Source organism: Haliotis rubra, unplaced genomic scaffold (assembly GCF_003918875.1).
Source record: "Haliotis rubra isolate DU_JTF1 unplaced genomic scaffold, ASM391887v1 Scf414, whole genome shotgun sequence".
NCBI lineage: Eukaryota > Metazoa > Mollusca > Gastropoda > Lepetellida > Haliotidae > Haliotis > Haliotis rubra.
Window position 1 is genome coordinate 424,413 of NW_025767096.1, and position 17,738 is coordinate 442,150.

General features: G+C 41.1%; 1 protein-coding gene across 1 annotated transcript; it reads right to left on the reverse strand.

Annotated features, from left to right (window-relative positions):
- Positions 1–1,589: 1,589 nt before the first annotated feature.
- Positions 1,590–10,423, reverse strand: LOC124288274 (cytochrome P450 2J2-like). Its single transcript, XM_046724788.1, has 5 exons — positions 10,041–10,423; positions 6,811–7,107; positions 6,582–6,776; positions 5,648–6,088; positions 1,590–2,087 (listed from the first exon to the last, which is right to left on the reverse strand). The coding sequence occupies exons 1-5, from the start codon at positions 10,369–10,371 to the stop codon at positions 1,909–1,911; spliced, it is 1,443 nt and encodes a 480-aa protein (XP_046580744.1). The 5' UTR covers positions 10,372–10,423; the 3' UTR covers positions 1,590–1,908.
- Positions 10,424–17,738: the final 7,315 nt, after the last annotated feature.

The following is a 17,738-nucleotide window of genomic DNA, read 5'->3' on the forward strand; positions in this document are numbered from 1 at the left end:
TAGGTCAAATCGCCGTGTCACTGTACAGCCCCTGATCCAGGCTGCCGCGGTCCAGGGTCATTGACTGTTCATAGCTATTTTAAACTTGAAGTGTTAATCTCTGAAGAGACCACGGATACAGTCGTTTGTAATCCAACTGGCATAACATCCAGTCTATTATTAGGCAGAACACGTTGAATTCATCTGAGGGGACTGTAGATCACCTACCTCTAAAACGAATTTGAATTTTCAAAAGAATACCGATGGCAATTAATTCAACAGTGTAAGGAACATGAGTGATCCAGTCAAGTTATCCAGCTGGAGTGTGTTTCCTGTTAAGATTGGTCGAAAAACGTTATATCTAAAGATTCGCCTGCATAGAATGTTTTTCTTAATCATGTATCATATCTAACAGGCAAGTAAACTGAAAAACATGATTTTGCAAATATCAATGTTTCCAGTTACATTTAGTCAATTCTTTGAAAGACTTCGTAATATTCGTAGAATGTTTAAATGTCCAAGTGCTGAAGTTGGCAGTGGGGTATCCTAGTGGTTAAATCGTCCGCTCGAAGACCCGTGTTCGATTCCCCAAATGGGTACAACGTGTGAAGCCCATTTCTGGTGTCCCCCGTCGCGATATTGCTGGTATATTGCTAAAAGCAGTGTGAAACGTAACTCACTCACTCACTCCAAGTGCTGAAATCACGTTCAGTAATCGTCTCTTAAAACGATCATGAGTCGGGATGTGACCAGCGGGGCGTGACGAGGGTATGCCAAGGTTGATATGTGATTCCTCGCAGCTTGACATTTATTGTGTGTGCCTTTCCTTTCAACCCTTAAACGTATCAACGTTGTTTACAGTGATGAATTTGTTAAACCTTGAGCTTCCTATTGCGAACAAGTGTAATAACAATCAGCTATTAAGTCAGGGGCGGGTACAGCTTTTTGAGAAAGGGTGTGTGTGCACAGTTCAGAAGGAGGTGTGTGGGGTGGGGGTGTCATCTAATTTACTGTTGGGGACCTACGGGTGCTTGTAACATTGTAACATATTGGTAACGACTTTTGAAAATACGAATAACCATTGGATAAACTGTGGTTGCATTTATTATCCTTCTGTGACATATTTGTGTGTGTCATGACAATCATGTTTGGTGTTAATACTGGTTGGAAATCCCCTGGGAACGTTTGACGTCTGAACTTGTTTCGGGCTAAGATTGGTATTAACCTGTGAAGTGGGTCAACCGGTCTATGCACCCCCTATCCTACCCATCGTAATCCCCCTTAATCCCATGTTGTCATACCAGTCACTATACGCGGGGTAATTTGTACCTACAACAGCAGATGCTGAAGGAGGAGGTATAAAAAATGTCAAAAATCAAATCGACATTCTAGGTGCCCGGCCGATCACTGAAATATCGCATCGCATCGCACACCGGCAACCTGTTTCAACAGCTCTTGAATGGCGTATTTGCCCTTTTGGGAAGGATTAAGCCAGCCATTTTCCTTTTTTCAAATTTCACAATGTTTAAGATTGTCCTAAAGTTTTAAAAAAACTGTGAAGCTGCTAATCTGAGTTTAAATGCCCTTTAACTAGGCATCGAATGTTCAGGGACACATGCATCATTTGACAATAACCATTTGGAAATCCTGGCCAGGAGCCATGGCGACTCCTTGAATCTCATCACACTGGTATATATACTCATGGAAACGAATATGGGAACACAGAACACATGTTACTGTACTCTTTTCTGGGTTTCTTCATATGCTTTATATTGCATTGTGAATGAAATGATTAAAGGAACACTTGCACTTTCGAGTATATAATCACAGTCGAGAGTGGCATTATGGGGTTATCGTCACTCTGCAGGGAAAAGGGCCAATACTTTACAGGTACTCTGATGACACTGTCCGTATCATTTAAATCCAATCTTATTCCCTGGGAACAGCTCTCACTGCGAAAGGTTTAGGGTTGTGGATCAGACCCAGGTGCCCGTCCATGGACGGTTTCTGTCCATTCACCGACACGAACTGGAACCTCTGGATCATTGTGGTGAGGAAGAGAAACAGTTCCATTCGGGCCATCGCTTCGCCGAGGCAAACTCGTCGGCCTGTAACAGATGAAGTTTAGACAAACATCACAAACAATAAAACAGGTTAATAAAAGATGGCTTCCTGCAGTTCAAATGAAGGTCTTAACAGTTTTTGCCGCAGATAAATAACAATGTTGCATATTGCTGATGAAATGGTTGTCGTGAGGGAAGACACGCTAGCTGTGGTGATGTTTCACTGGTCTATTTGGGAATACCTGCCAGGTCAATGAACTACGTTTGATTAGAAAGCCTCACTGCTGGACATTCTGGTTGTGAAAGCGTAATACGTTACTTAATATATCAAGTAGTTAACAGTGTAACGCATTTTTGTAATATACAATTAGAAGGAAAGAATCATTTAACTTTTGCAAAATGGTTTCATATGCTAAATATCACGTTATGAATTACAGATTAAAGATAGTATGCAGCAGAGAGGGTTTGGGTGATCCTGGCACAGTCAGGCTGGTAAGGCTCATCATCAGCTCAGGGCCCTTGCCCCTTCTACACGCAGCTCAGACAGCGAATGGGACTTCTCCCAGGAAACGCTGCCTAGTCGAACCCGCCAAGAGAATATGAACCCGGAGAATATGAAGGCTTCCCAACACTGCAGCCTTCTGCATTACCCAGAGTGTCAGAGGGGCTGTACTCCCGGTGGAGAACCCGGGCACTCTCCTGATCTGCGCCAAGAGATCAGGAGGTACCAAACCAAGGGCACCGAGAACAATGGGGAGCCTGGCGACAGTGTACTTGGGATGCCAGCGAGACATTTCAAAGGCGAGGTCCGCATATTTATCATGGTTTTCCTGAATCTTGCCAATCACATTGGTGTCAAAAGGGACAGAAAATTCAATGATATAAATAAATTCATTGGCTTTATCGAAAAGGACAAGATCAGGTTTGATGGCTTGAATTCTTCTGAGGCTGTATATGGGCCTATTCCAGAGAAGTTTGAAAGCATCATTTTCCATGATGCCCTGGACATGTTCAGGATCGTACCATGCATGTCGGAGACGGTAGTAAAAGGAACGAGCCATGCCATCATGTCGTTTAAGATATGCTGTTTGTGCCAAGGAAGGGCATCCACTAACAAGGTGTTGGACAGTCTCTGTGAATTCATTGCAAAGTCGACATTTCATGTTAATATTCTCTTTAAGAATCACATTTAGGCGATTACGAGTGGGAAGTGACTGGTCCTGAGCAGCAAAAAGGAAGCCCTCAGTTTCACATCCAGGCGAAGGAGTCGGTGGGATTGCTATTCTGTTCCACACACTGCATGTACACACGATGCAATGGCTTCTCAGAAAGCTTCTCCACAAAAGACCGACTCTGGGCAGACCTGGTGAAGGACTTCACCTGGTTTACTCCCATCGCTGTACCGTCCAGCAGTACATCGCCATCAGCAAAGTCAACCTCAAATTTCAGATTCTGTCCAACAACCTTGGCACGCTTAAAATAGCTGTGGAATTCCTTGCTTTCATCATGAGTCTTCACATGCATCACTAGAGGATCATCCGATAAATAAATATGTGCAAAAGTACACAATAAAATTCTATCATGAAGAGCCTCCACATTAATCAAACCCCGACCTCCAGATTTGATTGGCATGTATAAACGGTTAAGAGAGGAACGAGGGTGGTGGGCTCTGTTGTCAGACATGATCCTTCTGGTCAGACGGTCAAGACTCTGGATGTCTTGTTTTGTCCAATCAACTACTCCAAAGGAGTAGGAAAAGACTGGCACAGCAAAAGTATTGGTGGCTTTGACCTTGTTTCGAGCATTTAGCTCTGAGCTCCAGATTTTCTTTAAACGAGATTTGTACTCGTCCCGAAGTTTGTCTTGAATCTGGGCATTCTGGAGCTTGTCTCGAACTTGCATTCCAAGAAAGGTGTAGGCCTGATCTTCCACAAGATGCTCAATAACTCCTCCCCCTTGTAACTTGACCGATCCATCATTAGTTACCTTGCCACGTTTCAAATGAAGAGTATTACATTTGTCGAGTCCAAATGTCATGCCAATATCATTAGAAAAGGACTCGACAAGGAGAACGTGCTCTTTCAAATTGGAATCTCCTTTGGCAAGGAGCTGGATGTCATCCATGGAAAGGAGATGAGTAAGAGGTGTTTGGGATCTGTGCTGAGGAGGTCCGGGATGGTAACCTCCTCTTTATTGAGCAGAAAGCTCAAAGGATTTAAAGACAGACAAAAAAGCAAAGGACTAAAGGAATCCCCCTGAAATATTCCCCTTCTGATTGGAATAGATTCCGAAGTCTGCACCTGCCCTTGCGAGTACATCTCAAGTTGAGTCGACCAGCAACTCATTAAAGACTTGAGTAAATCAAGTAGTCGCTTAGGGAGGTCAATACAATGAAGAGACTTCAGAATCCATTCGTGAGGGACAGAGTCGTATGCTTTTTTTGTAGTCAATCCAGCACATGAAGAGGTTGCGGTGATATTTTTTAGCCTCTTCCAAAATCATTTTCTGTACAAGAAGTTCATCCTTGCACCCCCAACATCCCTTTCTTGCTCCCTTCTGCTCCCTGTAAATGATATCATCGGAAGAGCAGTAAGATGACATGAGGTTTGTCAAACACCCTGTGAATATTTTGTATTGTGTATTCAAACATTAGATAGGGCGGAAGTTTTTGGGATCAGTCAAGTCTCCTTTCTTGGGGAGAAGTATTGTGCGACCTTTGCAGAACCATGGAGGAACATGACCTGTGTCCACAAGAGAACTGAAGCAGTGAAGTAATGGTGTTTGGACACAGGGGAACAGTTTCCAATACCAGTTTCGAATGCCATCAGGCCCTGGAGCTGTATTAGATTTGGACTTTTTGATGACACTTTTCAGGCAATCTGGTCAGATGTAACAGACAAACGACCTAGTTACTTTCCCTAGTTACTTTCCCATGTCATAATCACTGACCCATGGTGCCTCTAGGTTACAATCGCCGGGTACAGACCACAACTGTTTCCAGAACCTTTCATTGGCATCCATGGGAGGCCTATTATCATGCTCACCATCACCGTTTGTTTTAAGTTGCCTGTAGAAGTGCTTTCATTATTTCTAAAAAGTTTATTTTGTTTGATGAATTTATTTTTCTTTTCCCATTTTTTCTTTCTTTCAGTCCAAACCTTTATTTTTGCCTTAAGGGAATCGACAATTTGGAGAAGTATCTTTTCTTTCGTTGTTTTATATTTCAGTTTTAATTTTCTCCAAATTGCCTTTTGTCGTTTAGACATAGGATTCCCTGATGATCTTAACTTCAGGCAAAGCTCTATCCAGGAAATGTATTTTCTAGTTTCTGTTAGTTTCACTTGAAATCGGTTTTTCTTTGGTGTATTGTTCTTAGTATTGGATGTGTTTTCTTTGGAAACTGTGTGAAGTTCCTCCAAGGATAATTATTATGTGTACAATTATTAGCCTACAGTCCTTAATCTAGAATGAGTGTAATGTAGAAGCCCCTTGTCATTCAAACTCGCCATGAAGCCCATATCTGGTGTCCCCCTGCCGCGATATTGCTGAAATATTGCCAAAAGCAGCGTAAAAACATCCTCACTCCCTCCCTCACTCACACTCACCAAGAGAAAAGGCAATGAACTCTTCTTTCTTTTGGAACTTCCCTTCGTCGTTCAGGAAACGTTCCGGTCTGAAGTTGTCGGCGTCCCCCCAAACGTCGCTGTCCCTCAGAACGGAATCCAGGTTAGGTATGACCAGGATGCCTTTAGGGAACGTATATCCTCTGAACTGGACATCATGGGAAACAGTGTGGGGGAGGTTTGCGGGAACAATGTTCGAGTGTCGCAAAACTTCAGTAATGGTGGCCTCCATGTAAGGAAGGCTCGTCTTGTCCTTCATGGATGGTCGTCTGCTCTGACCAACGTTTTCCAGAATCTCCTGGAAGCATTTCTCTTGTACATCCGGGTAGTTCAGGAAGTAGACCAGCGCCCAGCGTATTGAGGTGGCCGTTGTCTCTGTTCCGGCAACGAACAGGTTTGCAATTACCCTGTTTAGATTTTCGACTGAAATAAAAGTGTGAAGATTATTTCATCAATACCACGTAATACGTAACACGACAACATAACATATTAAACATGGAACTGATTCAGAATTTTAATTTAAATGAAAGTATCGATAGCGGCAAGAGCATACTGACTATGAGGACATGTTTCAAATAGGATGTCACTTATAGCTGAAACAATGTCCATGCGATGTGAAAGTTCTTACACACACTTCGGATAAGGATCAAACACTGTTCTTATTTTCACGAAACACTAACTGCTTGAGCATTTTACAGTGATATTTTAATCGATACCTGTATATGATATATTCCAAATGGTACAAATTGGCTTGATTCAACATGTACTTGTGACGGGCGCCATCATTACCACTTCATGATTATGACGTATTGTCGGAATCGTACAAAGAATTTGCCTTTGAAAGAGATTTCTTGTCAGTATGACAATGGTTTTGTCGCTTTTTTACAATCACAAACATGTTTTGAAGGATATTTACAGTCCATGCTTGTGTCTTCGTTTTGTTGTTGGCGATGTCGCATTTCTTTAATGTATGCACCGAGGAAGTCCTCCACGTCGTTGTCGTCGTGTGTTTTGAGGTGTTCCTTCATACTGGGCTGTGTGAGGAGGGTCTCGACTAGAGAGGCATTGTTGACGATCTTTTTTAAACTTAAATGGATCTCCAGGTAAAAATCTCACAAGAGGTAAGGCGTCTACCACGCTGGAACCTCCGAGAAGAACCAGATTCTCTTCCAGTGCTTTGAGAAACTTGACAAACAGAGAATCGGTATACTCAAACCGTTTGCCGAACACAGTGGAACATATGACATTAGATACAGCGTTGTGCACTAAACGCGAACAGTCAAACCCTTGTCCCATTTTTTCATCAATAGCTGCGAGAAATTGAGATATTTCCTCATTGATTTTGTCCTCCATAATATTTTTTCCCATTCCAAAATCTCGCAACGTGTTGAGCGTAAATGTCCTTTGTTCTCGCCACACATCTCCGGATGTTCCGATTATCCCTGTTAGACAAGGAAAGACGGAAATATTATTGAGATTGTTTTTAATTTTTTTTTTTTTATTCACTTTAGTTGGATACAAACGTCAATTTTGCGAGCTTAAAGTGAGAGACAACATGCATAGAAAGGCACGCTTACGTATTGAATTACATTATGTGCTGGGAATAGTAGACTATATGCAACATCGTGGAATCACAATGACAGCAAGTACTGCATCCTCGTAAGATGATGGGCGGTGGGGTAGCCTAGTGGTTAAAGCGTTGGCTCGTCACGCCGAAGGCCCGGGTTCGATTCCCCACATGGGCACAATGTGTTAAGCCCATTTCTGGTGTCCCCCGCCGTGATATTGCTGGAATGTGGCGTAAAACTAAACTCAGTCAGTCAGTCAGTCGTAAGATGAAGTCATAACAGTGACAATTCTGGTGATATTACATTCCATTTTCTATTAAATGAATCCATTTTGATATTTTTCGAACAAATACATTTTTCAGTTTGATACACATCTTTTAATTCTGTTTGATAGATATTAAAACTGGGTTTCAAACCCTTTATGTTCATAACATATATATGGCGTTTGGCCAATAAAATCATGTGGTTGAGTAGCTGGTTGCTATTGCAGCAAAATCTATAGTAGAAAGTTCATATGTTATGTTCAATAGTCTATTAACAATATTGATAAATTCTTTCCAAAACAGTCTAATAGTTGGACATACAATATAAACATGACAGATGTTCTCACTTACCGAACCACACGATGAACATAAAATCATTATCAACCAGTTTCATTTTAATCAATTTCCTTTTTGTAAATTTATATTGAAACTCTAGGAGTTTTGTGTCTTTGTTAGATTGTCTATATTGTAAAAATATAGTTTTCCAATTTAAATGATCACTCAATTCGCAGTCCCATTTCTGACAGACTTTGGGAAAATTATCATAAAATAATCTTGAGCCTTTACTGGTGTTGCTCAAATGATTCCAAGGGGAACATATTGACAATTTTGATTTATTTGGATGTTTTGTCGTTCGTATAACCTCTTTCCATTTTGGGGGAATACTGAGAAGAACACGATTTAGGTCAAGTATCGTACCCCTAATATCAAATTTTGCTTTAAGTTCTGAAAATGTAAGGAAATCATGGTTATTACAAATATCCTTAATGTGTATTATTCCTTTTTTTGAACCTGTTCAATATACAAATCAAATTAGGGTGGTTACAGAGGTGATTTTAACCAAATGTGTTGCATAAGAATTTAATTTATATCTTTGTTCCATTCATAGTCCTTAATATATTTATTCCATGCATCGAGTGCGTCTTTCCAAAACGGGTTTTCGATTTTGTATTGTTTACTAATATTTAGCCTTATGGAAGAATGTCTTTTAAAGGGAAACCAGCTAAACTATAGCACTTAGAATTTGACACGTATCTTTTTAAACATGCAATGTTTAGTGAATCAATAAAAGTTTTGATGTCAACCATTCTCAGACCACCATTTTCATATTGTCGCATTAAATTAATTCGCTTTATCTTGTCTTTCTTATCGTTCCATATGAATTTAAAAAATAAATTATTCAATTTTGTTATGACATCTTTAAGAGGATTGGGAGAGATGTAAGAACATGAACTATAGTTGATAAAGCTAAACTTTTAATAACGGTTATTTTTCCAATCAGGGTTAAGTTTCGTTTTTTCAAGTTCAAAATAATTTTCAAGTCTCTTCTTTGTATTGACCACCCACAAATTTTCTAAATTTTCTTTATTCCCAAAACATCAAACCTGTGACAATGCCAGTCCAGCTTGAAATCATGGGATAAAGTTATTTTACAACCAGCCATTGCACCAATCCAAACTGCTTTTGTTTTGTCAATGTTTATCTTCAGACCAGACATATTGTAGAAAGTGATAAGTGTGTTCATTGCTTCATTAAGAGAGGCTTCCGAACCGCCTAAGGACGGAATAAAAGAAGTTGTATATCCATAATAATTGTCATTATTTTCATCAACTCAACTTCTAAAATGCCCATCAAAGAAGTCGTCTAAGAACAGTTCAGTATCGTCAGCATATTGGCCAATGATATGTTCATTTTCATTTAACAATATACCCTTAATTTTCTTGTTGTCTCTTATCATTAGACCGCCTCCGTGGTGTTGTGCATCCGTCCGGAGAGCGGAAGGTCGAGGGTTCGATCCCCAACCGCGTCATACCAAAAGACGTTAAAATATGGTACTTGTTGGTTCCTGCCTGGCGTTTAGCATTAATGGGTACAACAAGGACTGGTCGGCTCGGAGTCAGTATAATGTGTCTGAGTGGGGTATTCATGCTTCACTGCGGCATGGTATCTCAGTGGGCTAACACTATAAAACCAGCTTAAGTCTGGGCTAGTACAAGCAGCCGCACATACACATACACACGCATGAACGTCGTCATATGAGTGAAATATTCTCAAGCACGACGTTAAACCCAATTTCACCTCAACTCACCTCATCAGCATCACACACATTGAGCGTAATTCATGTGCACGCCTTAGCGCAGCACACTGAATCGTGAGAAAATCACATGTCACAACATACGTGTAGGTCGTGCTTTCTGATAACTACAAGAGATCAGAAACGTGATTCGTACATCAAAGGAGAACAAATAGGTTACCTACGTGTTGTGAATCCACATCAAACACAAATAATATCAAATTATCTGAGATTTGTTTGTTGTTCAACTCAACAATATTTCTGCTGTATGTCGGTAAATGATTGCGTTGTGGTCTGACCATCCACTGACCCGTATCATGAGTGTCGGTCTACGCAGTTGGGATACGTTGAGAGGCTTTAACAATGTCAGCGACCTCGAATGGATGTATAAGTGCAACGCTTTTGTCTGTAAACAAAATATACTGCAAAAATGATATGAAAAAATATATTATAAACATAAAGGAACGAACCTTTCCCTCTTGATATGAAGTCGTTCTGTAAGGTATATGGTCTGTCTGAGAAGACGTCAGCGTTCTTGACAAGTGCATCTTTGAGAACGGTGAAGCCGTTGAGGACGATAACAGGCTTGTTGAAGAGATACACACTGAATATGTCACCATACCTACTGCGAAGATTCCTAAAGGTGAGTTTTGGATCTGAGCCCATGGACAGGGCGTTCCCCACAAACGGGAGGAGAGGTGGGCCTGGGGGTAGTCCAGGGTGGCGCCGTGTCAACAGCCACAACGCAGCCACTACAACAACAAGCCCCAAGAAAGGCGTAGCGCTGAATACATCCAACATCACTCCTCTGTAACTGACCTCCACAGAATTCACTGTCAATAGTGTGCAATAACTAATATTATTATACAGGTAGTATTTTTCCTGTACCACGATTGGTCAAAAGACCGTCACATGATTGACTACAAAGCACGATATTGACTTGAGTTTTCTGATAAATTACGATATTGACTTGGGTTACTAAAAATAGACAAGGAATCCCGTACGAAGGGGCTTCCCCCGCTTTTCAGCCAATCAGATCACTCGGATAGATGGCACAGTGTGTGCATTAAAAGTTTGTGTTAAAACCCGTTTCTCTTTCATTATATAATAAAACAATTATAGACTCTTGTAGAGGTCGATATCGGTTTTTATTGACCTGAGGAAAACAATATCGACCGAGCAATCTCGGTCGATATTGTTTTACTCAGGTCAATAAAAACCGATATCGACAAGCTCGGTCGATATTGTTTTTCTCAGGTCAATAAAAACCGATATCGACCTCTACAAGAGTCTATAATTGTATAACAACAAACGCAACAAATCCCTGTCCCAAACTATATGAGTCTAGCTGTACATTACAGAGGTGACGCGACCGGTCAAGGAATGGAAGGGTGTCCATGTAACACGACCTGTAGTTGTATGGATGTGGCCAGGTCAAATCGCCGTGTCACTGTACAGCCCCTGATCCAGGCTGCCGCGGTCCAGGGTCATTGACTGTTCATAGCTATTTTTAAACTTGAAGTGTTAATCTCTGAGTGTGGAGAGACCACGGATACAGTCGTTTGTAATCTAACTGGCATAACATCCAGTCTATTATTAGGCAGAACACGTACAGCATGAATTCATCTGAGGGGACTGTAGATCACCTAACTCTAAACGAATTTGAATTTTCAAAAGAATACCGATGGCAATTAATTCACAAAGGCTGGCATGCAACAGTGTAATAACATGGTCCAAAATCCAGCTGGAGTATATCGCAAGATTCGCCTGCATAGAATGTTTTTCTTAATCATGTATCATATCTAACAGGCAAGTAAACTGAAAAACATGATTTTGCAAATATCAATGTTTCCAGTTACATTAGTCAATTCTTTGAAAGAGTCCGTAATATTCGTAGAATGTTTAAATGTCCAAGTGCTGAAGTTGGCGGCGGGGTATCCTAGTGGTTAAATCGTCCACTCGAAGACCCGTGTTCGATTCCCCAAATGGGTACAACGTGTGAAGCCCATTTCTGGTGTCCCCCGTCGCGATATTGCTGGAATATTGCTAAAAGCGGTGTGAAACGTAACTCACTCACTCCAAGTGCTGAAATCACGTTCAGTAATCGTCTCTTAAAACGATCATGAGTCGGGATGTGACCAGCGGGGCGTGACGAGGGTATGCAGAGGTTGAAATGTGATTCCTCGCAGCTTGACATTTATTGTGTGTGCCTTTCCTTTCAACCCTTAAACGTATCAACGTTGTTTACAGTGATGAATTTGTTAAACCTTGAGCTTCCCATTGCGAACAAGTATAATAACAATCAGCTATTAACTCAAGGGCGGATACAGCTTTTTGAGAAAGGGTGTGTGTGCACAGTTCAGAAAGAGGTGTGTGGGTTGGGGGTGTCATCTAATTTACTGTAGGGGACCTACGGGTGCTTGTAACATTGTAACACATTGGTAACGACTTTGGAAAATATGAATAACCATTGGATAAACTGTGGTTGCATTTATTATCCTTCTGTGACATATTTGTGTGTCATGACAATCATGTTTGGTGTTAATATTAGTTGGAAATCCCCTGGGAACGTTTGACGTCTGAACTTGTTTCGGGCTAAGATTGGTATTAACCTGTAAAGTGGGTCAACCGTTCTATGCACCCCTATCCTACCCATCGTAATCCCCTTAATCCCATGTTGTCATACCAGTCACTATACATGAGGTAATTTGTACAGTCCGTTTGAGTCAGAAACGGACCGATGAATTGCAAATTTTATCATTGTTCAAAATTGCCACATAAATATAAATAGTACACATGTTTATCATTTACTAATACCCAACAGTTTTCTTATATTTGAAAATTTTCCGGGACTCCACCAAGAAGGTTCTTTAAGAAACTATCATCATTGAAAACGCAAAAGTTGTTATCTGTCGCGGCGGGGTGAAACCGCAGAAACGGAACAGACACTATTTCGTCGTGCACGGGATACACATGCCTGATGAAAAATGAGGTTGAATGCTGACGTGAAACAGTTGATGATTAAAGTGTACGATTTTTTCCGTGCTGAAGCCGAAAGGGGCAAACCATTTTATGCCATTAATAAATTCCGTAAGAGGGCAGCAAAAGCTTTAGGAGTATCAGCAAGGGTACTGACAAATGTTCTGGAACACAAACATTGTGAGGGTGATGCGAAGCAGGTAGGGGTCGTGTCAAAATCACACAAATTAAAACATTTGGACAACTTTCAAAAGAACCTTGTAAGGCAGTCTATCAACAAGCTCTATTCTGAAAACAAATACATGTCGCTGAAAATTTTAAAAAAAGCATTTGAAGCAAGAACACAACCTCAGAGTATCAAAGTACACGGTCTGGCGACTCTTACACTCTTTCGGGTATCGTTATAAGAAAATTTCGGGGAAAATAGGTCAGTACTCTGTGAATGCCCTGATATCGTTCGCTTGAGAAATAATTTTCTCAGGGTTATAAAGAAGAAGCGCGAGGAAGGGTTCGAGCCAGTGTACTTGGACGAGACCTGGGTCAATGCCTCGCACACTGCCAGCAGTCAGTGGGTACCCGATGGGGGTGATAAGGGGTCACATAGAAAGCTACCTCTATGGAAAGGAGAGAGACTAATCATTCTCCATGCTGGTTGCTCCAGTAAAGGCTTTCTCCCAGGCTGCGACTTGGTATTCAGGACAAAGTCCACAGATAACAGAGACTACCATTCCGAGATGAATGGTGCGGTTTTCCTCGATTGGGTTAAAAACAAGTTGGTACCAGCTCTACCAGAGAAGTCTTTTATCGTAATGGACAATGCCCCATACCACAGCGTGCAGGACCCCGACAGTAAAGCCCCGACATCGAACAGTCGAAAAGGTGATATGATATCATGGCTCGACAAATTTCAGATCGCACGGCCTTCAAAGGCAACGAAGCCTCAGCTATATGAGATCATAAGAACCCACAAAGGTGAACCTTTTTACAAAGTTGACAGTTACATAAAAAGGAAGGGTCACGATATTCTGCGACTTCAACCCTATCACTGTGACCTTAACCCCATTGAAATGATATGGGGTATTGTCAAAGGAGATGTTGCCAGTTCAAACACAACTTTTAGATTACGTGACGTAGAGGTTTTGGTTAAGGAATCCCTTAACAAAATCACGACTGAACCTTGGCAAAACTGTGTCAACAAGGTAGCTAACGTCATTGAACAAGGTTACTGGTCTCGGGATGGCTTACAACAGGCAACTGTGGCACCACTTGTCATCCTTTTCAGTCGTGACTATGACACTACGACGGACGAGGAACCGACAGGTCTCCCGGAATAGATTTTGAGATGTCCCCCGCCATGACTGGCTGTTCCGCTTCTGCGGTTTCACCGCGCCGCGACAGATAACAACTTTTGCGTTTTCAATGATGATAGTTTCTTAAACAACTGTTTTGGTGGAGTCCGGAAAATTTTCAAATATAAGAAAGCTGTTGGGTATAAGTAAATGATAAACATGTGTACTATTTATATTTATGTGGCAATTTTGTACCATGATAAAATTTGCAATTCATCGGTCCGTTTCTGACTCAAACGGACTGTACAATAGCAGATGCTGAAGGAGGAGGTATAAAAAATGTCAAGAATCAAATCGACATTCTAGGTGCCCGGCCGATCACTGAAATTGAGATATTGGACGGAGGACTTGTTCCCATACATCAAGATTTTGTACTGGAGGAATTCCTGGTGTATTCTGTGACTCGTACTGTCCCATACATGTTTTCGGACCAAGGTCGAGCTGTTACCGCCTCTTGACATAAGAAATCACCAACCGTACGTTGTGGCATAACATTCTCGTCCACGTAGACTGCTGTTGTGTTCAGAGTATGGTCATTGAAATGTGGTACAACAAACCTGTATATGATGTCAGTGATGTACCTTTGTCCGTTCAAGTGTTGTCTCTTCACAAGATCAGGTCTACAGTCATGTGAGAGCAAGCACACACACACACACACACACACACACACACACACACACACACACACGCACGCACGCACGCACGCACACACGCACGCACGCACGCACACACCCACACACACACCAACGCGCGCGCGCGCGCGCACACACACACACACACACACCAACGCACACATCACACACCAACGCACACATCACACACCAACGCACACATCACACCAATTAACGTCCGTGAAACTGTACTTGCTCATAGATATTCCGTTGTGCATATACTGTTTCTGCTCTGCCATCAGTTATGAACAAAAGAAATCAGTGACCCTACCCAAAATTGGCGGTCGAATTCCAGTGACGCCGAGCTTGACACCAAGCAAATCGTGCTGGTTTGTGTTCTAGGGATAACAGGATAACGTCTGACTCTATACCCGGTTGATTATATTCGTTAGGATTTCGGACCGTCCTGTTAACCACCTACGATGTGGAAGCCACTTTTTAAACACGCCACCTGCCATGTACAGATAACGTCTTGTGATTCTGTGGATGGAGGATGTTTGGGAGTATGTGTGTGACCCAAACAGTATTATGTTCGGGGAATAGCTTTTACTTAGAATTCACTTGGCGAATGTGTGAAGCCCATTATTCCATCCAATGGAGGCTTTTCCCGTTCTTGGCCGATTGTGGACAAGACACACCAACGACTGATATTATGTCAAACGTCCTTTGCCCCCGTCGTCACATGACACCCAATTAACCAATCACCGAGGGCACTAGAGATCTATTCTTACTCAAAATTACCTTGCGGTTCATGCCTATCTTGTCAATCGTGATATCAGTGTTCAAAATAATCATACCATGAATTATATATTTTTATCATCCAAAACTGTGTTCCACAGGAGATATCGCTTGTGTGAGATCAAATAGAATCTCACCCTCGTGTCTTCTGATATCAAATATATCAACACTCGTTGATAAAGTAAAAATATCCTCGGCAAGCCTCGGATATTTGTAACTTTATCAACTCGTGTTGATATAATTGATATCAGAAGACACTTGGGTGAGATTCTCTATATATCATCCAAAACTGTGTTCCACAGGAGATATCGCTTGTGTGAGAACAAACGATATCTCCTAGGAGATATAGATTTGACAGTAGATTTTGTACAATGCCTTGACAATGCTATGACGTCAAGTACTTGATGACGTCACAATGCTATGACATCGCTGCACTGCAAGTCTAATGGCAGTACCGTGTTCAGAGATGTACATTTTTCATTGAAAATCAATGAAGAGTGATTTTGGATGATAAATAGGATCTCACCCTCGTGTCTTCTGATATCAACACTCGTTGATAATTTAAAATACCCTCGGCAAGCCTCGGATATTTGTAACTTTAACAACTCGTGTTGATATAATTGATATCAGAAGACACTTGGGTGAGATTCTATATATATCATTGACCATGAAGCACTTTTACCAGGGTTTGCTTAGGTGAATAGGCGTATGATATAATTCCTTCGATAGACAGGTTGTGTCCATTCAGTGGGAGGAGGTTACTCAGGTATCCAGTGCACATAGTTAGGGGAACCAGTCGGGATTTGTCATTCGTTTTCTTTCTCGACGTTGAAACATTTATCAGTGTATACTAGATCATACTAAATAATACCATGCAGATTCTAGAACGACATTGTGTGATACTCGATTGTGATTGGCTGAGAGCTCACCAAAACCGTTCTTAAATGACAGTTTAAGGACCGCTAATTAAAGTGACCCATTCACCGCGTATGAATACAACGAACTCGTTGACCCTATTGTTTGTAAACAAACATGTCGGACATCGGCAATTTCTATCTCGGCAGCATTTTTGGTGTTTTTGAAGTAAATACAGAATAGTTTGAAGAAGAATCTCTTGACCCTAATCCCAGTGAAGAAACTACGAAGCTGGAAAACCGTCAGCAGCGAAAAAGCGGCAGTATATTCAAAGCGGCTCCAGATCTACGTGTGTTAACGCGTTCGGTTTTTAAATTACACTTAGCGGTCATAAATCAACGATAAAGGACCGCAAATTTGAAAACAGAGTAGCTTTATCTTTTAATTATGTTTTTGTAACTGTTATAAGAAAAGATAAGAAAAGAAAATGTCGTTAATTTAAGCGAAGTGAGCAGCAGTGAGTGGATAACATTATCTGCCCTTGGCTGTTTACAAACATATTAGACAGGGTCGTTGGGTAAGTTTCAAGATTGGAAAACCGACTCTACCAAAATGATTGAAGAGTGAAAAAGGGGTTGTATACACGCCTTTCCAAGACAGCATCCTACACTATTCCCTGTTTAAGAACGGGAACACGCCTCTTTCAAGATTTTTGACACTGTCTGTTATTGTTGATGGATCCCTCCCCATTTGGTCATTTTTTTGTGAACCTAAAACTGTATGTTTAACTTAAATACAATTTATGGGATCATTTGCTGATCTTGAGAGGCTATTTGCAGATTTCGTAATTTAGTTCTGTGCCTAGCAATATATGGGTTTATTTCTGCGATTGGAAACTTAGAAAATGACTGAAGACAATGACTGATGCAATGCTGATCCAAACAATTTTAGTTTCGCCCAACTACTTTCACTTCAAAGGGATTTGGCGAATACGTTAGGTTCATTATTTCATCTGTTGGCGGGACGAACTTGAACATCTGAACCATGCTCGTAAGCAATAAGAAGAACTCCATCCGAACCATTGATTCAACTCTCCAAACTAGTGAAGTCAGAATATCGAATCACTGTCAGTCTGAAGACTCAGTGAATCTCTTTACAACCTGGTGGCTCGTCGTACTTTACCATGCTAATATATGAAAACAAAACGAGAATGGTGACACTGACGGTATTCTAAATAGTTATAACATATAGAAATAATATGAGCTTATAATGTTTAACTTATATATATGTGGCATATCTGTAGGGCGTGATGAGGTGTAAGGTGATTTGCCTGTACAGTGGTCTTGAAGGGTAGTTTTTCTTCTTCATAAGAAAGGCAGCGTGAATGAATTTTAGAAGTATTTCATTAATGGATATTTACGACAAAATCTTTACATGTTCAAACCGACTGAAGGATGTAATACACAATGCCATTTTAGAAAGTGGTCAAATGTAACAGTTGTTATATTTGGGATTACACTTTCTTAGTAAAGAACAGATTGTAGTACTTTTTTGGGGTTGAGTCCCATCCGGCATT

Coding starts and splice junctions, on each gene's coding strand:
- LOC124288274 (XM_046724788.1), bottom strand. CDS start 10,371: ATGTTGGATGTATTCAGCGCTACGCCTTTCTTGGGGCTTGTTGTTGTA. Junction 7,108..10,040: donor CTTCATATCAAGAGGGAAAG/GTTCGTTCCTTT, acceptor CTTGTCTAACAG/GGATAATCGGAACATCCGGA. Junction 6,089..6,581: donor CGAAGACACAAGCATGGACT/GTAAATATCCTT, acceptor CTTTTATTTCAG/TCGAAAATCTAAACAGGGTA.